The 25888-nt window shown below is 34.9% G+C and overlaps 2 protein-coding genes across 2 annotated transcripts; one reads left to right on the forward strand and one right to left on the reverse strand.

The window, feature by feature from the left end:
* Positions 1-1850: 1850 nt before the first annotated feature.
* LOC110633605 (myosin-17) lies at positions 1851-19653 on the forward strand. Its single transcript, XM_058129739.1, has 39 exons — positions 1851-2174; positions 3598-3726; positions 4005-4148; positions 4282-4427; positions 4495-4651; positions 4779-4837; positions 5367-5526; positions 5637-5786; positions 5864-6000; positions 6099-6245; positions 6432-6533; positions 6645-6702; positions 6791-6892; positions 7092-7129; positions 7301-7427; positions 7508-7678; positions 11833-11964; positions 12104-12213; positions 12316-12376; positions 13366-13543; positions 14066-14271; positions 14447-14566; positions 14643-14741; positions 14827-15048; positions 15569-15708; positions 16144-16261; positions 16343-16393; positions 16495-16575; positions 16781-16951; positions 17089-17244; positions 17343-17549; positions 17738-17875; positions 17979-18049; positions 18185-18284; positions 18364-18420; positions 18512-18568; positions 18693-18773; positions 18920-19002; positions 19089-19653. The coding sequence occupies exons 1-39, from the start codon at positions 2172-2174 to the stop codon at positions 19210-19212; spliced, it is 4593 nt and encodes a 1530-aa protein (XP_057985722.1). The 5' UTR covers positions 1851-2171; the 3' UTR covers positions 19213-19653.
* A 500-nt stretch (positions 19654-20153) lies between these two features.
* On the reverse strand, positions 20154-23893 carry LOC110633604 (glycerophosphocholine acyltransferase 1). The gene is made up of 8 exons (XM_021782275.2): positions 23630-23893; positions 23420-23539; positions 23190-23247; positions 22998-23098; positions 22390-22485; positions 22207-22300; positions 20777-21017; positions 20154-20666 (listed from the first exon to the last, which is right to left on the reverse strand). The coding sequence occupies exons 1-8, from the start codon at positions 23876-23878 to the stop codon at positions 20300-20302; spliced, it is 1326 nt and encodes a 441-aa protein (XP_021637967.2). The 5' UTR covers positions 23879-23893; the 3' UTR covers positions 20154-20299.
* Positions 23894-25888: the final 1995 nt, after the last annotated feature.

Consider the following 25888-nt stretch of genomic DNA (forward strand, 5'->3'; position numbering starts at 1 on the left):
ATTGTGACAAATTCAAATGATAAATTTCTTACCAATGACACGCTGGCTCTCCTTGCGGTGGGGATATTCCACTACAAGCTTTTCTTACAAACCCATGAGGCAATGCCACGAAGAATATGCTTTCGACAATAAAGAGTCAATAGTACCTCAAAAGTAGGGTTGATTCTGTAATTTTAATGTCAATGTTCACGTCGCCAGTCGCCCCCTCTCGAATTCGTGTCCAATTTGGGAGCTTCCGTAAGCTTTGTTTAGGTGTTTCGTACCTACGTTAAGCCTACTTTTAGGCAACGGCAAAGAATTTTATTTTGTTTGACTTTTTTTTTTAATGGGTCTATTTTAAATTTAATTTGTATTAAATAAATAAGAAATTTAGATTTAAAAATAGATAAATGGTATATTACAAATTATTATTTAAAATTATAATATAATTAAATTACTTAAAATATGGTTTCAAAACAATTAAATACATTAAATTTTTATTATGATTTATTATGTTTATTATTAAATGAGTTTCAAATAATATTTAATAAAATTACTATTTTAATAATTAATTAGTTACATTAAATTAAATAAATTATATATAAATAATATTTTTAAATTTTATAAAAAAATTAATATTACTTGTCTCAAAGTTAATAAAATTTAAATGAATTGAATTTATTCGATAAAAAATATAATGAGATGCCCTTGAGTTTTTAATTATACGTATAAATTAGTCTCAATGAAATGTGTCTAGAGGTGGAAATGTAAGGACAGAAGAAGGGTATCAGTGGCACACACGTTAGAGATTCGCTTACCTAAATATTTATCTAAAATATTTACGATCCAGCAAATGGTGGGCGGACATCGTACTGGAATGTCTCAAATTTTCTGATTTTAAATTTCTTCTTTACATGGTTGTAAAATTATTTATTTACCTACCCCAGTTATTCATTCACAAGTAATTAGATAAGTACAAAAATACCCTTCTTTAGTCATTCTTTCCTTACACTTCAAATTGTTCTAAAATAAAAATTATAATATTCACCATTAAATTATTTATAATAATTTACTTTTAATTTAATTAAAAAAATACAATAAATAAGAAGCATATTAAACTTAATTTTTCATGACATTAGTAGTGTTTCATATTATTATAATTATTTTATGCAATTTTAAGTATTAATTTTTTTATTTAAAAAAAATTATATTATTAGCAAATAAAAAGGAAAAGATTTTTTTATATACTTTTTCTGTACTCTACTTTTTTTTTCTTTCTCTTTTCATTAGAATTCTACTTCTAAACTTCAACATCAAAAGATTTTTAATAAAAATTTTATCGATGAATTATTTGCAAATTTTTTTTTTTTATTATTAAAATGATAAAAATGAGCCTATATTAACAAAGCAAGAGTTTTCATAGTATTTGCTAATTAGCAATTCCACTACATATTGGAAAGCGTTGTTGAATTAGTCGCTTTGGTCGGTTAATGACGTACCAACTTTTTCTTATGTACAGATGAGTAATCCTGTCGTTTTCGAGTATTCCAGGGATGCCTGATGCCTGAAACGGTAAATACCAGCAAGCATATTTTTAAAAGGACAAGAAAAAAATTATTTTTTAAATAAATTGTCTCTAATCTTCCTATAATGGCGGTTTTAGAGCTAAATCAGCGTTTAATTATTTATTTGATGTAATAAAATTAATAATTAAAAAAAAAAAAAACAAATTGTTATTGGCGACCACGAATGCCCAACTAGCCTCCTGCCTGCTTGGACCCCACTTGACCAGTAAGAGAGAATTTTAGACAGTGAAGAAGAGGGAGCTTAGAGGTTAGCGCCTGCTTTTTGGTATATATGAGCTTCCTTAACCTCGTTTTTGAAGGAGATTAATTTAAATTTAAAAAAAGAAAGAAAAAAAAAAAAGCTTTGAAAAGGGGCAAAATCCGTAAAAAACTTTTGTTTGCTTCTGGTTATCATCTTCTTCTCCAGCTCAAATTCAATTCAACCGCCGCTTTCTTTTTTGTCGGTCGAAGACGAAGAAGAAGGGAAGTTCTAGCGTTGGAACTCACAAAGACAAAACCTACCGAGTCTTATTCTTCCCGATCCGTCTCACTGAGTCTCATTTCGCGTCGACTTGGTCTTTCTTCTAATGAGTTGAAAGAGAAAGAAGATCGCAGTGTTGGATCGCCATGGTAATTTTAAGATATGGGAACATTTCTTATTTTTTCAATTTTTTATTGCCTGATTTCTTCTACTCTTGTTGATTTGTTGAGTTTAATCCATTGTTATTATTTGCTTCTGTGATAATGAATATGAACTTTGTGTGTTGAGCTCATGGCAAACTGCGCCTCTTTATTTTTGGATTTTGACTTTTTTCTTGGGTGAATTTTATGGATTAGAAAGTATGGGTTATGTTTCAATTCGAGCCTGTTTGATAACTTGCATTACTAGATGAGAGGATATGGCATATGAGATGCGAGAATTGTAGATTTTGAATAGCTTTGAACTATCTTTTACCAAGGACATGGAGAATGGCAACTAGAAAATTAGATGGCAGTTTCATTTTTTAATACTATTGGTTTTTGCGTATCGCAACTTAAGATTTAGATAAAGTATCAAGTAGTAAGGTTAGTCGGGCAAACTAGCATTTTTTGTTTTTTCGTTGTATGGTGGTACCATAACGGTATACCCACCTAATTACTGTTTCTAGCCTCAGAAAGCTGAAACTTGGTGAGTAGTTCTGTTTGGGAATTGGGAAGTTTGTTCTGCAATGCTGACTGCTGATGTTTACTTCACAGTCAGCTTCTCAGCTGTTATTCAATTGTAGAAATACTTAAAAGAATGTTATGGTATATTTGTGGCGATGTTTTCATTGCCAAAATCAAGAAATTGCCACATTCTCTTTCTTGTTGTTCCCTACTCTATCTCTCTCTCTCTCTCTCTCTCTCTCTCTCTATCCTTCTTCTCCTTCCCCCCTTCCCTTTATAGTTCTAGGTGATTCCATAATATGAGTAGTAACTCTTTGTTACTTCTTCAGTGGATGCATTTTATACTGGATATGCCACAAACATCAATCTGAAATGCAGCCATAATTATATATTTTTTTCTTTCTAACAGCATCTAGTTATGGTTATTGTTAAATTCAGAGAGAGCGCTGGGCATATTACATATTAATTTGTTTTTAATACATGCGTATATAAGTGATTGAGCTGCTTATACATCAAAATGACTAGTCAATTCAATGTTACAACTCAACCATTTATATTATGCCCTTTTACTATGTATATTTTCAATGTGGAATTTCCCAAAAGTTATTTATGAATTTTTACAAGGCAAATATTCTGTTCATGTGATTATATCATTGGAGCATGTGAATATTGTCTTTCTGTTTAGAAAATGAATTGCCTTAATTGGTTTCTGGTGATCCTTCTTTGTGTGATTGCATCTTCATAATACTTTTCAACCTTTGGTAGGAAACATTACAAATGGCTCCGACAGTTACATGCTCTACGTATTCAGTTCACTGTCTAAACACTTCTCAGATCAAATCCTATTCTTGTTCAAAGATTCACCTTTCATTCTCTTTATGTGTCTAATATGATTTTTTATTTTCAGGCCGCACCAGTGAACATTATAGTAGGTTCTCATGTATGGGTTGAAGATGCAGCAGAGGCATGGATAGATGGTGAAGTTTTTAAAATAAACGGTGAAGAAGTTCGTGTTCGTACCACAAATGGGAAAACAGTGAGTTCGGACATTGCAGACTCATTTTGTTGTTTTATTTGCATTACGTGGATCTATGAGTGTATTAATTACTGTGTTTATCATTTACTCTGTAAATTTGAATCTACAATCTCAAGTATTGAATTTACCTGTAACAAAAATGCATAGCGATTACCAAGTGTCAATTGGCAACTTCAATTTTAATCTTGGTTGAGATTTGGCTTCTTTTCCAACTCTCTCTTTCAAATTAATTTTTATAGTTTATAGTCTCATGACTGTAAAATTGAATAACTTTTCAGGTTGTTGCAAATATATCCAAAGTGTTCCCCAAGGATACTGAAGCTCCTCCAGGGGGTGTAGATGACATGACAAAGTTGTCATATTTGCATGAACCTGGAGTTTTGCATAACTTGGCTACCAGATATGAACTTAATGAAATCTATGTAAGAATACTTTCAGATTTTTATTTCTCAATTTATGTGCTGAAGTAAATATTGCATCAATAAAGCTCCCAATTCAGTAAAATACCTTTCATTGTTTGAACTGTTGATAAGATGTCCCTTTTATGTTTTACAGACGTACACTGGAAATATACTGATTGCTATAAACCCATTTCAAAGATTACCTCATCTGTATGATACTCACATGATGGAACAATATAAAGGTGCTCAATTTGGGGAGCTAAGCCCTCATGTTTTTGCAGTTGCAGATGTTGCATACAGGTAATATTAATTAGATCTTATTTTTTCCTGCCATGCTTGTGCTGAACTTTCTGCTTTGCTTGCACAGGGCAATGATCAATGAGGGAAAGAGCAACTCAATTCTAGTTAGTGGAGAAAGTGGTGCTGGTAAGACTGAGACAACAAAGATGCTCATGCGATATCTTGCACACTTGGGTGGTCGGGCTGGGGTGGAAGGGCGAACTGTTGAACAGCAAGTTCTAGAAGTAAGATGAAGAGCTTTCCCACCTCTTCCTAAAGTCTACAGATCTGCAAATTGTTATAGATCCAGTATCTTTTATTAAATGGGAATTGTTCTCTGATATGGGGTTTCTGGTCCATTTAAATTTGCAGTCCAATCCAGTTCTTGAAGCATTTGGCAATGCCAAAACTGTTAGGAACAACAACTCAAGGTAACTACCATTTTACTCTTTGACAAATGTATTAAAAATATTAATGTTATATGCAGTCTGATTTGGAGGTTGAACTGCAAAAGGAGTTGAACAAGTTAGCCAATGAAGAGATTATATAGGAATTAAATTCTTTTTCCTCAAGGCTTAAGAGTTCTCTCTTGATTGATTGGTTGTAACGTTCAGAAGGTTGAATGTAGTCCTTTGCGTGTCCTCTTCTTCTCATCTTTTGAATGATGAAATAAATGCATATAGAACATAAATATGAGCAATGCCATTGATGTTTTATTTTTCAGCTGTAACTGATTTTTCTGGTCGACTTAGATGAACCCAGGAGTCACTTCATGGTTGTGCCATTAACTGTTCTTTTCCTTGTTTCTTACCCATCATTATTTTTTGCTCCCTCCTGTTTTGAGACATTATTTCCTTGAATTCATTAGTGTTATTGTTCAAACTGTTGTGTGAATGAGCTTATTCACTTCAAGGAGCTTAGTCAACCATTTTTTTATATTCATCTTGGTATCAAATGCAGTCGCTTTGGTAAATTTGTTGAGATCCAATTTGACAAGAATGGGAGGATTTCCGGGGCAGCTATACGAACTTATTTGCTTGAGAGGTCTCGGGTTTGCCAAATTTCTGATCCTGAAAGAAACTATCATTGTTTCTACCTTCTTTGTGCAGCTCCACCTGAGGTATTGATTCTTTGCACTTTGTATTGAAATATGTCCTGACTCCAGTTGTATTTCGTACTGCCTGTGCCTCTTTTTGTAAATGTAACTGTTATTGGCCCTTGGATTTTTAGGAAAGAGAGAAGTACAAGTTGGAATACCCTAAGTCTTTCCATTACTTGAACCAATCCAACTGCTATCAGCTGGATGGAGTAAATGATGCTGAGGAATATCTTGCAACTAGAAGGGCAATGGATGTAGTTGGCATCGGTGAAGAATCACAGGTTAGATTTTAATTGTTTTCTAAGAATTGTAGTCTACATGCTACTGCACTCACAACTTTTATATTATGTCTTTTTAGGAAGCTATTTTTAGGGTTGTAGCTGCAATTCTGCATCTTGGAAACATTGAATTTGCAAAGGGAGTGGAGATAGACTCTTCTGTTATCAAGGATGACAAATCTAGATTTCATCTTAATATGACAGCAGAGCTGCTCAAGTATAGCTTATTTAATCTTTTCCTGTTTCTGATGCATTTAAGTGATTTTGTTCTGTATGATTATTTGAACCATATATGCCAATTATGTTGTACTGTAGGTGTGATGCCAAGAGCTTGGAAGATGCACTGATAAAACGTGTTATGGTAACTCCAGAAGAGATTATCACAAGGACTCTTGATCCTGTTGCTGCAGTGGTTAGCAGGGATGCCTTGGCTAAAACTATTTATTCCCGTTTGTTTGATTGGTAAAGTATCCATTCTTGTTCTCTGTGTGTGTGCGTGTCTGTGATCACATTTGTAGCATATTCACTGTGTGAAAGGATCATTAACAACAATTAAAAAAAAAAGGGGGGCTACTGAATCTTTAAATGTTCAAAATCATATTTGCGTACATTTTGTTTTAATGAGCTCCTTTTAAAAATTTTTTGCAGGCTTGTGGATAAAATTAATAGTTCAATTGGGCAGGATCCCAACTCAAAACAATTAATTGGAGTTCTGGATATATATGGTTTTGAAAGTTTTAAGTTCAATAGGTAAGCCTCCTTTTTTTTTCCCCCTGGCAAAACAGGTAAGTCTTTAACTTTAGATGTTATTTGCTATACAACATTTTTCCTTAATGTTCACTATTTTGCCTTTCTATACAGTTTTGAGCAGTTTTGCATAAATTTTACAAATGAAAAACTGCAGCAGCATTTCAATCAGGTTTGGTGCCTTGCATTGTCCCTGGTCACTAATTTGTGGTGACATTGGCTTTGCTGAATTTGACTGTATGGTGATTGTATGTATGCAGCATGTCTTTAAAATGGAGCAGGAAGAATATACAAAAGAAGAAATAAATTGGAGCTACATAGAATTTGTTGATAACCAAGATGTGCTAGATCTGATTGAGAAGGTCTTATATGCTTGACCAGTGCTTTTCTCATTTGTTTGAAGAATAATATGCTTTGTGGAGCACTGTGAAGCTCATTACAATATATATATATATATATATATATATACATATATATTCTTTTTTTATTTATATGTGCACTTGCCTTATACTTCTGATGCATGGTCAAGATATTCAAACTGTTCTCTTCAATATTTTGCAGAAACCTGGGGGAATTATAGCACTTCTAGATGAAGCCTGGTATAGCCCTCATTTGATTTTGCTTGATCTAATTTTTTTATATTCCTCAGGACTTAGATAGTTGCTATATTTATTTTGGTGATCACACTTCACAGAATCCACACTACATGTTGCTACTTATTATTGTATGTTTTAAGAATTGACTCAAGTGTGCTTAAATGCTTCATACAGCATGTTTCCTAAATCGACGCATGAAACTTTTGCTCAGAAGTTGTACCAGACATTTAAAAACAACAAGCGATTTATCAAACCCAAGCTTTCTCGTACTAGTTTTACCATATCGCACTATGCAGGGGAGGTAAACACATTTTTCTTATAAATTTTTGTTCAATTTGTTTCAACTTCAATATATGCTAAAATGCTTCATGTTTAATCCAGGTAACTTATCTGGCCGATCAATTCCTTGACAAGAACAAAGATTATGTAGTGGCAGAACACCAGGATCTTCTGACGGCCTCGAAGTGCTCCTTTGTGGCTGATCTCTTTCCTCCACTTCCAGAGGAATCATCAAAATCCTCTAAATTTTCTTCCATTGGGTCACGCTTTAAGGTAGTAAAGATTTACTTTCTTCTCAGTCTTCCTAGAAGAGAAACTATTTTCATTAATTAATTTATTTGATGAAGATAAGAGCTCGTTGGTTATGCCTGTTGTTTTGGATCAAAACTTGTGGTCCAAGGCTGTGGAAAGCTGAGAAAATGTTCCAACAAATGCCTTCAAGCATATACAACCCTGGTTCTACATGGCAGTTGTTAGCTCTCAAAAAGAAGAAGAAGAGCTTCTTCTGAATGTAAATGTATGCAGCACTTATTGAAAATTTATAGCATTTAGGTGATTGGTGAAGTGGCTGATATTGAGAAAAAATGAGATATATGTGAAATACAAGAATGAACCAGATAAGTAGTGAATATATTCACCTGAAGATGTGATAGCTTCTATCGAAGAAAAGTTTAGAGAAGGGAGTTTGAGATGGTTTGAACATGTTGTGAAAAAACACATCCACACAAAATAAATAATACAAAATTTTACGTGATTCAGCGTAAACCTACTCTACCAAGAAAATTCGGAAAAATAATTGCAACCACTAACTATTTTTCTCACCCTCACAAATCATTCAAATAAAACTCATGGAATTTGACGTACTTCTCCACTTGGTGAGCTCTCTCAAATACAAAGTCAACCAACTACTCATATATATAAGCCACTAAAAAATATAGTTCTTTTGAGGCTCTAATTATTAATCTTCATAATTTAAATTCTATTAAATTTTCTAAACTAATTGTACTTTCTAATTTCAATTAGACTTGGACTCTAATAATCGCCACCTCCAAGAAAAATGGAATTAGTCTTCACAATTTCTGCAAATGTCAATTTTCTCTTGGGTGTTTCCTTGCACTCTTAATTATTGATGTTGACTCTTGCCTTAACTTGCATTCTTCCAATCAATGTGCTTTCTTTCAATTTGTAAAGATTCTTTGCACCAATCTTTTTACCCTTCATGATCACAAGAGCACCTTGGCTAACTTTTATGATTCACCATGAATTGAATACTCATAACCCAAAGAATCCAGCTTACCCAAGAAAATTAAGTTCTTTTCAAATTTAGAAACATACCTTACTTCATCTAACAATTTCACACGATTGCCATGTAGTTTGATCTTCACTTTTCCAACACTTTTAACTTGCAACTTGTTCTCATTGTCTAGCTTCACTTTCTCTCCTTTCTTTTCTTCAATCAAATCAAATCACTCATTCTTTAAGGAAATATGGAATGGGCAAACAGAATCCATTAACCACTCATCTTGTAATGGATCTTTTGCCTTTTCCTTATCATCATTCGCATTCAAGTATTCACCGTCGGCACCATCATCAATTGCAATTCCAGTAATTTCTTCTTTTTATTTTCTGCGACTCTTATTAAATTGTTTAAATTCTGTAAGATCTTCTTTCATCTTCATATAATAGTATTGAATGTGATCCTTTTCATGATATTAGTAACATTCTCTATCTTCAAAGTCTACTCGTGGTCTCGAGCTCGATCTACTTTCTCCAACTGTTTCCACGTGGATTGCTTCTACCACAACCAGGACCAGCCACAAAAGCTTTACCTTCATTGTCACTATCTGTTTTCTTAACTTTTTATCATCCAAGATAACTGCAATAATCTCGTCCACCTTCAAAGTCTTATTCCCAATTGTTAGGATTATCACCAAGCTTTTATAAGATTGTGAGAGAGGTTAGAAGTAAGAGGGCTTTGTCTTCATCATCAACCTTCATACAAATACTAGTCAATTGAGTAATTAATTTATTAAAAACATTAAGGTGATCCTTCACTTTAGTAACTTCATCCATTTTGAGTTGGTACAACTCCTTCTTCAAGTATAAGCGATTTGTGAGTAACTTTGAAATGTACAATCTCTCCAATTTCTTCCACAGAACTACTGGTGAAATCTTGTCCAAAATATTATACTTCACATTAGGGACTAACGTCAATCTAATCGTACTCACCGCCTTTTATTGAAGCTCCTCTTAATCATTATCTTTCATGATCGCCGATTACTTTTCGTTTAACGCTTTAATTAATCCTTGTTGTACAACGATATCCTTCACTGTGCTTTGCCGCAGACTGAAATTATTTTTCCTTTCGAATGGCTCTGCTCAAATTTTGTGTTCATCATTTTGAATCATAACTCTGATATTACTTGTTGTAAAAAAATCATACCCACAGAAAATAAAAAACACAAAATTTAACATAGTTCGGCCTAAGCCTATTGCACCAAACAGATTCACTATCAAGGAAAAATAATTACAACTACTAATTATTTTTGCCATTCTCACAAATAACACAAACAAAACTAACAGAATTTGATACATCTCTTTACTTTGTAAGCTCTCCCCAATATAAAGGCCAACCAACTTCTCATATATATAAGTCACTAAAAAATATAGTCATTTTGGGACTCTAATTATTAAACTATATAATTTAAATTCTACTGAACTTTCTAAACTAATTATACTTCTTAATCCCAATTGGACTTGGACTCTAATAGGACCATAGTTATTAAAGGCGCGACTCAGGCTCCAGGCTCACCAGGCTCCAGTCCTAGTGCCTCTACAGGAGAAAGGCGGGCAATATTCACTAGGCCCTCGCCTTATGCGCCTAGGCGTACACCTTGTTCCAGGCCCAAGGCTAGAAAGGCGCTCCTTTTTTATTTCTACATTCGGCGAGTACTTCCATTGACAAAAAGTACTACCACCCAACTCGAAATTTGTTGATCTAGAAGTTTTCAAAATTAGTATCGTGGGTGATAACTAGTCACCAAAATCTCATCAAACTAACATACTCAGGATTACAAACCTCTCATATTTTCATTTTCAACACTACCACTCATTATCTTTTTCAAAAAAAAAAAGTTAATACTCTTTTAGTTCTTAAAGGTGAGGAAAATGATGAAAATATTGATTTTGAAGATGAATATTAAGAGGATGAAGGTGTAGAAAAAGATGAAGAAGATATAGTTATTTTATAATTTCTTAACTTTAGTTATGAAAGATTAAAAGACTATTAAAGTTTTAATAATTTAGTACTTGAATGCTTATTTGTTATTATTATTTTTAGTTTTATGTTATTTGAAGTTTGATAGAATATTCATATTCATATTTATTTTATTTTTATTTTTTATTTTTTGCTCCTTATCTTGCTTAGGCTTGCGCCTTCGCCTTGAGGCCTTGCGCCTAGGCTCCAGGACCCCTTGGCGCCTTTGTGCGCCTTGAGCCTTTAATAACTATGAATAGGACACATACATTGTAGACCAGCTAATGCACTAGTCAAAAGGTTGAGTGCATTGGAGAGTGGTGGATGAGAAATGGAGCAGCAAACCTAAGATGGAATGGAGAGAAATAGAGATAAAGGACTTGGTGGCCTGACTCCTTAGATCTTTCAGAAGATGTGGCCGTAAATCAGGTGGATTGGAGGAGACAGTTCCACATTAACTTAGTACAACTAGTTTGGGATTAAAGCTTTATTGAAGTAGGTTTTTGGTGATGCAAAGGCTCTGTGAGTTGTGCATTTGCTTTGAGGGAATGAATGATGTAATGGATTGTCAAGTTGTGAATGGCATATTGTAACGGGTAAAAAATGGCAGCAAATCTGGACCTAACATGTGAGGCTTGTGGCCAGACAAGGGTAACAATGGAGTCTGTCATGTCCTTGTAGCTTATCATTTGAAATTGCGTGAATGCAGTTCTTTGCTTTATTTCTCCATTTTAGATTCTTTTCAGAGCGTTGAGTGAAACAATACTTCAAAGACATTGCATGTGAATCTGTGTCATTTAAATGCACATCGGCACACAAAAGAAGAAGGCCATAGATTTGGTTCAGAAGTCTGAACCTTCTTCTTTTGGGTGCCATGGGGATTATCTTGTCGAAGGAATACATTTTGATTTAGCTGACATGTTGCAGGTTGGACTTGGAATACGATATAACTTCAAAATCATTTTAAGAAACACTAAAATACTGCCAGAAGGATGTGTACTCTTTTTTAAATATGATGCTCTTTGTCTAGTTGTAATTGTAGAATTAGTCATACATCAGAGTAATAGACATGCCAACTCTTAACAGGAACTGTTTTTCCTGTGCTGTTTAAACTCCTTATATTCATGAAGACATTGTATGTTGACAATGGGGATGCGTTTAAAAATTGCAGCTACAACTCCAATCTTTGATGGAGACCTTGAGTTCAACTGAGCCCCACTATATCAGATGTGTGAAGCCAAATAATGTACTCAAGCCTGCAATTTTTGAGAATGGTAACATTATCCAGCAACTACGTTGTGGTGTAAGTATGATGAGACTGTACCTTTTTCTTTGTGATTCTTCTTTCTGAAAACCTACAAGATTTCACGTTTGTGCTTATGATTCTGGCCATTTTAGTAACATGATTTATATTATTCTTTCATATTCGTAAAATTATTTAGGGCGTTCTAGAGGCAATTAGAATCAGCTGTGCTGGATATCCTACAAGACGAACATTCTACGAGTTTCTCCTCCGTTTTGGTGTTCTTGCTCCGGAAGTTTTGGAAGGAAAGTAAGTCATAATTCAAAGTGGAACAATTTTCAGGATACCTTCTGGTATATTTTTTTGAAAGCATTTTATTTCTCTGACAAATTGTCGCTGCCTTTTGTGTAGTCATGATGACAAGGTTGCTTGCCAAATGATTCTGGATAAAATGGGATTGAAAGGTTATCAGGTAATGGAATTTTCTCTTTGTAACTAATTTTCCATATTATGCTCTTTGGAGCAGCAATGAAGTATCCTTGGTACGAGGGGGCATAGCCTGACTTGATCTGCCTCATGAGTATAATGAATAATGAGACACATCAGAAGGGTGGTAAATTTATTTTAAATTTGTTTCACTTGGCTATTTGACATGTTGACATATCTTACTGTAAACGTGGCCGCTTGCCTATGCTACGCCTCATATTTGTTGCCAGAGACAGATTATCATATATTCATGGGGTGAGTGGCAGAAAGCGAGAAAGGGAGGGCAGGGGTGGTGAACTTTTAAAGAAACAGTTGCCATGCCCCATTGTGGTCTGAGCAATTTCGGATGTTCCAAGGAGTTATGTCCCCATTTGTCCCTTACTACAGGCTCTTTGGTGTTGGATACCCAACTAAACAGTCTTAACTTCATCAAAATGTTATTGAAGGGGTATTTGGGTTAGTGGCTGGGGCCAGCTGTGGGTTTTTGGACCCCCTACTGGCAATTGCTACTTTGGAGTGTTTAATTACTATCAGTAATTAAATATTTTAATTGCAAATGGATTTCAAAATCTAGCAGTTGACATTTCAAAATTTTAGTTTAAATTTTGAAATCTGGATTTCTTTGTTGTTTGAGCCCTTAACTGCAACCACCAATGGCTAATCACACCCACCAATCCAAATAGGTCCCCTCAGTAGTTTCTACTGCTTCACTGAATACTATAATGGTAACTGCTGTCAAATTCTGTGTGTGTGATACCTATCACTAAAATTCCGTAACTATGGGCTTTTTTTTTTGTTGGAAGCCCTTTGTGCGGGGCTACTTAATAGGGGCTAGCCTGCCATTGCCTAATCTCTATGTTTTTCACACATCTTATATGTTGTTCATAATAAATGTCTCATCTGTGTGTTGCATCTTGCCAATGGAGTATTTTAGTCTGCAATATGAAACCATGTGCAAAATTGCTGGTTTCACAGATAGGCAAGACAAAGGTTTTCCTTAGAGCTGGTCAGATGGCTGAACTGGATGCAAGAAGAGCAGAGGTGCTTGGAAATGCAGCTAGAACCATTCAAAGACAAATTCGCACGTATATTGCACGCAAGGAGTTTATTGCATTACGGCAAGCTGCTATTCACTTGCAATCTCATTGCCGGGGTATTTTTCTTATTTTTTTTCTGAAACATTATTGTTTGTGTCTTTTTGCCTTTCAATATTATCAGCCATTCACCATTGCTGAGACATAAAGTGATTGACACTATCTTCCAATGGCAAAATATAGATCTTCATATGTGCATGGTAGGTTGTCTTGAATGTGCAGCCATGTTGATGTACATGTATTTGTGTCTAAGTTCTATGCACATTTACATTAGATTTTCTGTGTGATGGAGACAGAAAGGGGGAAAGAAGAAGAGGAGGGAGGAGGGGGGGGGGGGGGGGGGGGTGGTGTGGGGGGTGGGGGGAGGAGATAAAACTGTGCAAGAAAATAACAACTCAATTAACTTCAAAAGGGAATATCTATAAAGCTACTTTTGCAAATAGTCCCCCCCCCCTCCCTCCCCTTCTCCCCTTTTCCTCTGCCTGTTTCATGAATTCATGTTCCAATACTGCTTTACTATTTTTATACATTTAAATTCTGATTGAGATTATAATCTTTTTGTTGTTTGCAACTACAACCAGGTGTATTGGCTCGCAAAATATTTGAGCAGTTGCGGCGGGAAGCAGCAGCTTTGAAGATTCAGAGGAATTTCAGACGATATACTGCCAGGAAATCCTACCTGACTCTATATTTGTCTGCAGTCACATTGCAGACTGGCTTAAGGGCAATGACTGCTCGTGATGAATTCAGGTTCAGAAAACAAACTAAAGCTGCAATTGTTATCCAGGTCTCATCTACACACCTCTTATTATATTCTCTTATGATTGAAAAAGAAGCCATGGATTTCTCAATTACTCTTTAAAAATTCTGTTGCTATAATTGGAATCAGATTGATTTTCTTTTTCACTTTTGAAATTTATAAATGATTAATTACTTTTATTAATTCTGTTGATGACTTTTAGGCACAATTGCGTCGCCATATAGCATATTCTTATTATAAGAGGCTTCAGAAGGCTGCATTAGCTTCTCAATGTGGCTGGAGGGGAAGAGTTGCTCGGAGAGAGCTTAGAAAGCTTAAAATGGTTTGATCAAATTCCTTATTATGGCTTTGTTTCACTTAGATTTTAGTGCATGGTAGTGATTAGATTAACTTTTCAGGCTGCAAGGGAAACGGGTGCTCTTAAAGAAGCAAAAGACAAATTAGAGAAGCGTGTGGAAGAGCTGACATGGCGGTTGCAATTTGAGAAGAGATTGAGGGTACTTTCTTTATTTTACTTTATACAAATGCTAGTATGGCAAACTGCTCTGCACTATCATTTCATTTTGTTTTGATTCGAATCAGACTGATTTGGAAGAGGAAAAGGCACAAGAAATTGCCAAGTTACAGGATGCTTTGCATGCAATGCAAATACAAGTAGAAGAAGCAAATTCCAGAGTTATCAAAGAACGAGAGGCAGCTCGAAAAGCTATTGAAGAGGCACCTCCGGTCATTAAGGAGACCCCTGTTCTTGTTCAAGATACAGAAAAGGTTGAACAATTAACGACCGAGGTGGAGAGTTTGAAGGTATGCACTTTAACATGGATTATCACTGTTCATGTTATATTACCCAAATGTCTATAACCTACTATCATTTCTGTGGACAAGATAGTGATGTTCTTAACAAAATCATATAAAACTGAAGGGATCTTATGAGAAACTTTATTAAGCTATGAGTCTTCACTACTAGCAGTGGCTAGAACTGTAATCAATTTGGTAACTAATGGTTGCAGAATGTTTCAAAGTTTCAAACACAATTCAACCTTCTTGTGGATTTCACATTTCCTGAGTTTCAATAGTTGTTTTGGTTTGACTGCTTAAAATATTGCATAAAATGCATTCCAGGCATTTTTTTATGGATAGGTGAGCTAATACCCAAGTTTCACAGGGAATGATGGTGGATTAGATTTTTTTTTCCCCTTCTGGATCAGTCTATAAATAAACCAGTTTGCTTTGCATCAAAATTTTTTACGGTATTAAAAAAAATGTTAGTGATAAGTCTCCTTGAGATTGTTTTGGTACTACTTGAATTTCTTTTGCTGTCCAGGCTTCACTGCTATCAGAAAGACAGGCAGCAGAAGAAGCAAGGAAAGCAGGTAAAGATGCTGAGGCCAGAAACTCGGAACTAAGCAAGAAACTGGAAGATTCACAGCAAAAGGTGGATCAACTTCAGGAATCAGTGCAGAGGTTTGTTGATGCTTAGTGAAAAGGAACAATATGAATTCTAAGGAATATATATATGTATAATTAATTGTTGAACTGGTCTCAAAAAGAACTGAATGGCAAAAAAGAATCTATATAAATGACTCCAACTAGTTTTGGATTAAAGCTTAATTGTTGTTTGTTGTTGCACTATTGGTGATTGGCTTATGCCTAATTAATTCAATGCAATTCTTCCCCTCTCCTCTCTGGTTACTTGAGTTCGTCCACAACTTCACCATTGTGATGACGGCTTGTGTGTCTGCAATTACACATTTTCCTCATCATTTTTAGTGTTGCATATGATTTTGATTTTGTCCACACTTAGCATGTACATATATGCTTGCTCTCTCTGTCTCTGCATGGATGCTTTCGTTTGCTTAAACTTCAGAAGTTCTAAAAGCAGGTTTATTTATATTTCAGGTTAGAGGAGAAACTTTCCAACTCAGAGTCCGAGAATCAAGTTCTTCGTCAGCAAGCACTAACCATCTCACCAACAGGGAAACCCTTGTCTGGACGGCCAAAATCAATAATTTTACAGGTTTGAATAGGATTTTTGGTTATTTGTCCATGCATTTTACATAAAAGCTTTTAGAAATTTATGTTATTTATTAAATTACAGAGGACCCCGGAGAATGGAAATGTTGCAAATGGAGAACCGAGGGTAGCATTAGTAAGGAGCTTTTTTCTTTTCTTGATAATGGAAAAAATGCAGTGTCATCATTATAGTAGGTTTATTTTAAATTACCCTTTATCATCTATTATGTGTTTCAGGATATGATGGTTGCTGTATCAAATGCACGTGAACCTGAATCTGAGGAAAAACCACAGAAATCTCTAAATGAAAAGCAGCAGGTAAACGGCTTTAATATGCTCACAAATGAAGTATTTAATTGATTGAACAATTAGTTAAATGTTTAAGGTGATAATATTCGTGAAACAATTTTCCCCAATGATATGTAATATTTCTTTTCTTCTATTTGAAGTGTTAAATTCTGGTGCCTCTGAAGTTCATACTCTCTTACTAATTTGTTTTCTGAAATCTGCTTTTCTGGTACAGGAGAACCAGGATCTACTGATCAAGTGTGTATCACAAAACTTGGGATTCTCAGGAGGCAAACCAGTTGCTGCTTGCATCATATACAAATGTCTTCTTCACTGGAGGTCATTTGAAGTTGAAAGGACTAGCGTGTTTGATCGTATTATCCAAACAGTAGCTTCAGCTATAGAGGTAAGTTCCCATCAGAGATTAATCTACCTTTTTTTTTCTAGCCTCAGACAAACTCTATTTGCCTTTATATTTTTGTTGTCATCTCAAACAAGTCATGAATATATTACTGATGTTGACAAATTTGCATTTTATTGAAGGTCCCAGATAACAATGATGTCTTAGCCTATTGGTTATCAAATTCATCCACATTGTTGCTGCTGCTCCAACACACACTCAAAGCAAGTGGAGCAGCCAGTTTAACACCACAACGGCGGAGAACGGCATCAGCTTCTCTTTTTGGGAGGATGTCTCAAGTAAGTATTTATCTTTATCTTTTCTTTTCTTTTTCCTAATCTTATAAATTTTACCTTCTCCTTTTTCTTCTTCTTCTGATTGTTTATATGGATTCTAGGGGCTAAGGGCTTCTCCTCAAAGTGCTGGACTCTCATTCCTTAATGGTCGAGCACTTAGTAGACTGGACGATTTACGACAGGTTGAGGCCAAGTATCCAGCATTACTGTTTAAACAACAGCTTACTGCCTTCCTTGAAAAGATATATGGAATGATCAGGGACAATTTGAAGAAAGAGATCTCTCCATTGCTTGGTTTATGTATTCAGGTAGCTGCTTATTTACTTCGTGCATACACTAACTGCTACTGCTCTCCTAGATATTTTTAAAAAGAGGGGGAGAAAAGGAAAGAACTAGAGATTAGGACTGCCTTTCTCTCGATGTCCGTCCACATGCATGAATGTATGAATTCTGGGATTCACATTTGTTGATTATTATCTTGTGAACATGAGTGCAGGCACCAAGAACTTCCCGGGCAAGTTTAGTAAAAGGACGCTCTCAGGCTAACGCTGTTGCTCAACAAGCTTTAATCGCTCATTGGCAAAGCATTGTTAAAAGCTTAAACAGTTATTTGATGATAATGAAGGCGAACTATGTGAGTCATGACTGATATAATGTTCTAATTCTTCATAGAGAATGTCAACAACTGTGATCTTCCTTCTCGAAGAAATATCACTCTCTGATATGCCATTTTGCAGGTGCCTCCCTTCTTAATGCGTAAAGTGTTCACTCAGATATTCTCATTTATCAATGTTCAGTTATTCAATAGGTAAATGCAGTCAAAACCTATCTCTTCATGTCTCTTCCTGTCTCTTTTCATTCTTTTATTCAATGATGTGACACTGCAAAGGGTTATCATTTTTGTGCAATTTACTTGATGTCCTCTTTTTTATACATTCTGCAGTCTTCTTTTGCGGCGTGAGTGTTGCTCATTCAGTAACGGAGAATATGTGAAAGCAGGTTTGGCTGAATTAGAGCAGTGGTGCCATGAGGCAACTGCAGAAGTGAGCATTCAACATTCTTCCTGACCTTTATCCCCTACAGGTTTATCACATATATACCTAACATCTTCTTTCTTTTCAGTTTGCGGGCTCTGCATGGGATGAATTGAAGCATATAAGACAGGCTGTTGGATTCCTAGTAATACTTATATCTATTGCTTCTCTTGTTAACTAGTAAATATCATATGCATGGTATGCTGACCTACTTTTTCTTTCAATATTGCAATCAGGTCATACATCAAAAGCCTAAGAAGACCTTGAATGAAATTACTAAAGAACTTTGTCCGGTCAGTACCTCTTTATCTTTTTAAATCAACTTACTTTTTAATGCTGGATTTTATTTCCTGTTCATCTGTTTGTGTTTTTTTCCTTGTAAAATCACAACTGATCATTTGCTTGATGCTTCTTCAGGTGCTGAGCATACAGCAACTATATAGGATCAGTACCATGTACTGGGATGACAAATATGGCACGCATAGTGTATCTTCAGATGTAAGTTTCCCTAAAGTTGGTGATGATAGTATTTATTTGTGTGGCCTGTGGAGCATTGTTAAAATTTTTTTATCCATCCTAGATTTTGGTGTTAAATTCCTGCTCTAGTTTGTGCTTTTGCATTCTTAAACAACTTGGTTGTACAGGTTATATCTAGTATGAGAATTATGATGACTGAGGACTCAAACAATGCTGTCAGCAGTTCTTTTCTGTTAGATGATGACTCAAGGTAGCATTTTTAACTGTGCATTCCATATTTAATAGCAGTTGCATTCAAAATAGGACTAATTTTAGTTGCGATTTAAACCTGTCCAGCATCCCATTCACTGTGGATGACATCTCCAAGTCAATGCAACAAGTAGAAATAGCTGACATAGATCCTCCGCCATTAATTCGTGAAAACTCTGGTTTTGGGTTCTTGCTTCCACGCTCCGAGTGATGTTCATGTTCAACCCCTGTACCGGAACCTTGTTCTCATGGATGTCCATGGTACGCCCTGTGCAAGAACAAGCTAAGACCTGCGCATATACCCTCATTATTTTATCACCATCCATGTGTATATTATAATTTGCATCAGTCTCAGGCTACCATCTTTGGTGTCCAGGTCAATCACTCTTTCCCTCGCGTTATGTAAACAAGAGGGGTATTTGTTAAGATGCCGTATCACAGATAATGTGATAATGTGCAATCAAAGGAGGCGGCAATGATGCCTCATATTTTCTCATGCCTGTAACAGGCTTGGTTCATATTTTTTTATTATTTTTAGCCAGGCTGCTTCTATATAGTTTGTTGGGTTTTGAGGATTAGTGGTTTTTGAGTGTAAATGATTTCTGCCGCATTTTATAGGCAATTGTTTGTACAAGAAAAAAATTTGTATGTATTCGTCATTTTTTTCCCCCCACTTTTTGTTCCTGATTTCAGGTGCTCTCTTTTCTGAGTGCTTGAAATTCCAGAAGCAAATATGATGAAATAATAATAATAATAATAATAATAATAATAATAATAATAATAACACATTTGCACATAATTCTGAGCACTGGAATTGTCAGATTTCTGAATGAAGGTGGTAGAAGTATATTACTGGAGCTTGAGGCAATGAATTAGTATGTTGCTTGCATGCCAAATTTAAGCATGGAGCCATCGCCATAATACGGAAATTACTTTTGTCGAGAAGTTTTTTAGCTTGTTTGTGGGAGTAGATGCGTGGTTATTGGTTAGCACTTGCTCATTCATCTGATAGACATGTTATCAAAGTAAATCAAGACTTGTAGATTGACGTAATTTTCACTCTAGCCCCAGAAAATTTCAGTTTCGTGTACACAACAATGAAATAAAAAAATGGCAATCTTCTCTCAGTAAAACTATGTTATGCGACCCATCAAAGGTAAAGAGTTGTTGAATTTCATTTTCAGCACTAACACAATTTAAACTATTGAGAGCTAATGCCGCTACTTTTTGGACATGGAAAGTTCTACAGAGTAAGACATGTCTGTTACAATTGTCAGAAAACTATTGACACACGGGCATTAGGACTCGGTGCATCCCACTCCATCAGAATCAATGATCATTGTATTCTCCATCACATTTGGGCATTGGTCTTGCTGGGTAGGTGCTGCCTGCATCTCTGATTTCTTCTTCTCTTTGAGAATCACCTGTCTTGGCATTACATCTAGCAGAAAGCTTCCTCCATTCCATACAGCTGCAGAAACCTTGAGTATTTGGAAAACCGCATGCAGTTCATAGGACATAAAGATAGGGACAGTCAGCCCCATAGTTGCCACGGTAAATATAGCTTGCAACAGAATATACATGAACATGCGATTCTGATCCCCAAGCAAACCGCTTAAACGCCACCATATATTGTTGGCCTTTTGCGCCTTTTTTGAGAGCTCCCTGATGGAAATCAATGAAAAGAAAAGAAGACAAGGTAAACAAGGTAGTAAAAAATCAATGAAATGTAACATGTACACATATTATTAGTGGAAAGAGGGAGAGTTCAGAACCTGTAAGAAGTCATGACTTCAGGATCTCTTAGTAGCCTCTGCCGACGTAGGACATTGACAATGAGGAAATAGAGAACTTGCCACAGGGTATAAGCAACTAGGGGCACCCAGAACAGCCAAGTTAACAGGAAGGATTTGTCTTCTACTACATATGGCCATGATGCTCTTTGCGACGTTCCTTCAGGATGCATGGCTTCAAAGGTTGCTGGATTCCACCACCTTATAGTGAAGAAAACTAAACCTGAAAGAAAACTATTCCGTCAGAAACTGGGAATTCTTGAAGTTATTGACAATTGAATGAAAGACATATACTATAAAACGTGGGTCTTGCCCTTCCACTCTCAGTCCACTCACTATCCATGAAAAATAACATTGATAAAGGTTGCGATTTGCTATACTCTCTAGAATCATCATTATAAAATGATTGTGAAATGAATTATTTAGAAAAATTGAACTTTTACGTTGAGGCCCATGCAAATGCTCCTTTCTAAATGAAACATAAAGACCTGCTTTGGCACACTGTAAAAGACTATCAAAAACTCAATTTTCAGTTCAACTCTGAGAACAATTGTCATTTCTTACATTTTTCCTCTTATTTTATTGATAATGTAACAGTTAGCCTGATCAGTGGAGCATATCAGCCTGACAGTAAAGCATTAAATTTTAGAGTTTATATCAGTGATCGACCTAAGGTCACAACACAAAAACATACAGCAACTTGCAAGCATGCTTTGGGCTTGGTGAACATTGCCAGGGTCACTCTCCCCAATTTTTCTGTGTACAAAACCAGCATTTAACATCAATCAGACCATTTTATTTATGCGCTTCTTTATTCCCTTTTTCCTTTTAGTTTGGAAATCTCTCTATGAGTCTGCAAAAGCAGCTATAGTCCAAACATCATTCATCAACCAACACGGAAATCAGATTCTTCAGCATTGATGTAGAACACTAGTCACCCCAAGTACCTATGCAGTATAAACTTCTTACTCAAAATGACACCTAAGGGTAGGAATTAAAATTTGCTGAAGAATTGCATAGATCTTAGCAACAGACAGACAACTCTTAAGATAGGCACTAGGGAGCCAAACCTAACATGATTTGATACAGGATCATAACAGTAAGTTTGGCTGGACAATAGGAAGATTTTGATTTAAGAATCAAAGAGTGAATTATATGCTCCTCCCTCAAAATATGCAAAAACGATTAGCTTCAAACTCAGAAGAATTATATTTATCACTAGCTTATGAACAATCCAATTACAATACATGCACAATTTAACCCTCTTGAGAAGTCATGCGACATTTAACAGACATTGATCTTGAATAATCCCTTTCCCTCCAAAAAAAAACTAGATCCTTTTCCAAAAAATAAAATATTCATATTGTTCTAAGGGACATTTAAGTCACTCAATAGAGGAAATACCAACTCACCAGGCAAAAGATGAATAAGGACACTGACAAGCTTGTCAACAGAACTAAAAACCAAGCTACAACGCCAAACAATCAATGCCCATGCTAATGGCCCCTACAACATCATTTTAAAAAGTCAAAAGAGGATAAGATAAATCATCCATCAAATGAAAAATATACGCTACCCCAGGACTATTTTCTTACTTCAGCAAATGAGAAGCAAATCATGAAAAGCTTTTCATCCTTTGGATATAAAAGAAGGTCGACCAAGAATATTGTATTGGCATAATAACAGAAGTCCTGAAATGCAAGAACAACTATGTTACTTTTCTTATTTCTCAATTTTAGATGATAGGGAAGTGGTACAAGCAGAAAAACTTTTTAGTGACAGGTATTCAAATGTTCTGAAAGATCTATACTACTGTGACATGCATACTCAAAATTCAGAGCACAGCGAATTGATTAAAGCTTCCACCATGCTTTGAACAGGATATAGTGGTAATATTACATTTTACATCATATGAAGTCCATTGTTCTTTGAAACTTAGCAATTTTCCATCTCATGTATTTGGGACCATGCAACATATATCCTGTGTTACCATTTTACTCTATCTGTGAGGTCATATTATCTATTTTCTAATACATGATGCATCACCTTAACCTTATGTTGCAGTGATCTGGAAGTTACCAAACATATCAATCGTGTAACTCAAACAAATGATTCCTAAAATCTGTACAGCATGCATTGCCACATATTTGAACAAAACAATTCATGTACCTATAAAGAGAAACTAGACGACCACAAAGCTTACCAGAAGATAATAATGCCATTTCTTGAATCTATAGTATATCCACCGAAGAGGAACAAATATGACATAAAACAAACAGTATACATAAGGAATATCCTGAGGCCCTGCACAAAGAACATTAATAGGCAAGCAAGAAAAGTTAAAATTCTTTACTATAATTGTACTAATCATTCCATCAATAAACAGTATACTCACTTGCACCCAGAAGGAAGCAAAATCCCCCAAAACCAAGAACACCAAGAAGATGAGTCACCTAAACACAAGAATAAAAAAAGAAAAAAAAAAATAAATCCAAAAGCTTTAACACGCTCGTAAAATCAAACACTAGGGGCACAACTATAGAAGGACATATCTATAACCGACATGAATTCACCAAAAAAAAAATCCATTAAAAGTAATCATACAATACCAAAGAAAGGGCCAACCTTACTAAGGAAGCTCTGATGTTCCTCTGCTTGTTTTGCGATCTTAACTGCCTGTTTAGATAAGATCTCCTTGGTCTGATTCGCTTGTTTTGATAACATTTCCTTGGTTTGAGCCACTTTCTGTACACAAACCAAACCTACAAAGATCAAGAAAACCAAACAGAGGCAAACGAACCAATCAAACAAAAAAAAGGCAGAGATTGAGTGCACCTTAGATCGATCCTTGAGCCTCTGCTTCACTTTCTGAAATGAATCTCCATTGGAAACTACATCCTCAACAGGGTCTTCATTGCTAGACATCTTCTTCTTATTCGTTTTCTTCGTCTTCTTTTTCTTCTTCTTCTTCCTTGCTATTGAGAGAGACACGCGGGAGACAAAGGAGGAAAGGTGGTGCTTGAAAAGATATATAACGACACAGATCTCTGTCCAAGAGAATTGTTTTAAGTAATGCCTAATCATTACTTCTCTAATTCAGATTAGGGACAAAATCGTCTTCTAATGACTCTTTGAATGTCCTTAACAACGTGTCCTAATAAATTATATATATATATATATATAGATCGTAAAATTATTTAATATATTTTTATTTTTATTTTTTATTTTTATATTTTTCTTGTAAATTAATTTAATGTCAGGCGTCGATGACGTGGAAACTTAATTGTTTTATACACTAATGACTGGACATTTAATCTCCTTTCTATTTTATTTTCTCCTTTCAGAGGTTGATGACTGGACCGGCAGATTAAGAGGTGATGACGTGTTTCTATTTGTTGGCGAGCTAGAACGTTTCATCCACCACACACATGTGACTGATACCGCTTCCACGTAGCAAGAGACGTCAGGTTACATTTGTTCACCGGAGCAAGTGGCAAATATTCGCACGGAAGGGAATATCTTCCGTCCGGTGTCACGCGGCTCAAGGAGGTTGTAATTCTGCATTTAAAAACCGGGTGAGGATGATGAATTCGAATGGGGCATTCTCTTCCTTTTGCCAAATTCGAAGCTCACAATTTTCAATTACACCCCTGAAGGTATCCACACAGTGAATTCATTCAATGCCCTTAACTTCTTCTTCTTTTTTCTCTCTCTCTCTCTCTCTCTCTCTCTTAAATATTAAATAATCTATAATTATTATATGTCAATGTTAATTTAATTAATTAAATTAAATTAAATACTAATTTAGTTAATTTTATTTAAAAAATATTTATTAATTTAAAAATCATTTATAGAGAAGATTTAGAAATTAATACATATTCCATTCGATAATATTTTATAAAAAATTATATATTATAATTAATAAATTTATGAAAATGGGAATATATTAATTAAATAGGATATAATTTTTTTTTTATCATTAATGTAGTCGATAATATATAATATTATTAGATTTATGATCTAAAATCCTAATTGATTTAGAATATTTTTTCGTAATTTGAATGGAAAAAAATATTTCTTAGTAAGATGGAGGTATATCCTATATAGAGTAAAACTTCTATTTAAGTGTTATTTTTAAATTGAGTGAGACTCCTAATTAGATTATGATTGAGGGAATCAACACTATAAATAAGAGAATAGTGGAGAACTTGGCTTTGCCTATGGAGAATGGCTTTGCCCATTATAAAGAGAGGCTTTACCAATTGCTGATGATTTGGCATCGCCCATTGATGAGGACTCTTGCCTATAAGTGTGAGCATTCGGTTCAAACTGAACTGAACCGAACCTAATCGAATTAAATAATGAAAACTAAATTACATATTTTAGAAACAGAACCGAACCGAAATGGATGAAAAACTGAATTGAACTGAATCACTATATTTCAATTCGATTCGATTCAAACCGATCGGTTTTGATTTTTGATTGATTTTTAAATTTAGACTTGATTTTTAAGTTATTTGATTTAATTTTGACTTTGGTTTGAACTTAATAAACATTAATCAATGAAATTAAATAATATATATATATATATATATATATATAATTAAATATAATTCATAAATTCCCCATAAAAATAAATTAATTCAAAAATCAATTCGGTTTGATTTGGTTCGATTTGAATATATAAAATTATTATTCAGTTCGATTCGATTTAATTGATTTTTCTCTTCAAAATTGAACCAAACCGATTAAATTTTAAAACCGAACCGATTGAACAGAATTGACTCGGTTCGATTCAATTTTTCGGTTCAAACCGAAATCTGCTCACCCCTACTTACCTATTTCAATTCTATGAAGGGTAAGAGGCTCTGATATAAGATGAACAAATGGCATAATCCAAGAGGAAGGGATTATAACCCATTATAATAGAAGACATCTTTTATGGTATAACAGTTATAGTAGTAAATATATTGGGTTATGTATAGACTGAAAGGACTAATTAATATATTTACTATGAGTAGTTTGATGTAAGGGTTCTCTTGGGTGTAATTGGATTTATGGGTAGTATAACTTTGAGTTTGTAATTGATGATTT

The sequence above is a fragment of the Hevea brasiliensis genome, chromosome 11, assembly GCF_030052815.1.
Source record: "Hevea brasiliensis isolate MT/VB/25A 57/8 chromosome 11, ASM3005281v1, whole genome shotgun sequence".
Classification (NCBI taxonomy): Eukaryota; Viridiplantae; Streptophyta; class Magnoliopsida; order Malpighiales; family Euphorbiaceae; genus Hevea; species Hevea brasiliensis.

What these genes read in the sequence shown, in the direction of transcription:
- LOC110633605 (XM_058129739.1), top strand. An exon ending in GAAAGTTTTAAGTTCAATAG is followed by an intron (nt 6,534 to 6,644) that starts GTAAGCCTCCTT and finishes CTTTCTATACAG; the next exon opens with TTTTGAGCAGTTTTGCATAA. An exon ending in CCGAGGTGGAGAGTTTGAAG is followed by an intron (nt 15,049 to 15,568) that starts GTATGCACTTTA and finishes TTTGCTGTCCAG; the next exon opens with GCTTCACTGCTATCAGAAAG.
- LOC110633604 (XM_021782275.2), bottom strand. Translation starts at nt 23,878, where the DNA reads ATGATTAGGCATTACTTAAAACAATTCTCTTGGACAGAGATCTGTGTC. An exon ending in TTGCTTCCTTCTGGGTGCAA is followed by an intron (nt 23,099 to 23,189) that starts GTGAGTATACTG and finishes TTCTTTGTGCAG; the next exon opens with GGCCTCAGGATATTCCTTAT. An exon ending in AATGGCATTATTATCTTCTG is followed by an intron (nt 22,486 to 22,997) that starts GTAAGCTTTGTG and finishes CTTGCATTTCAG; the next exon opens with GACTTCTGTTATTATGCCAA.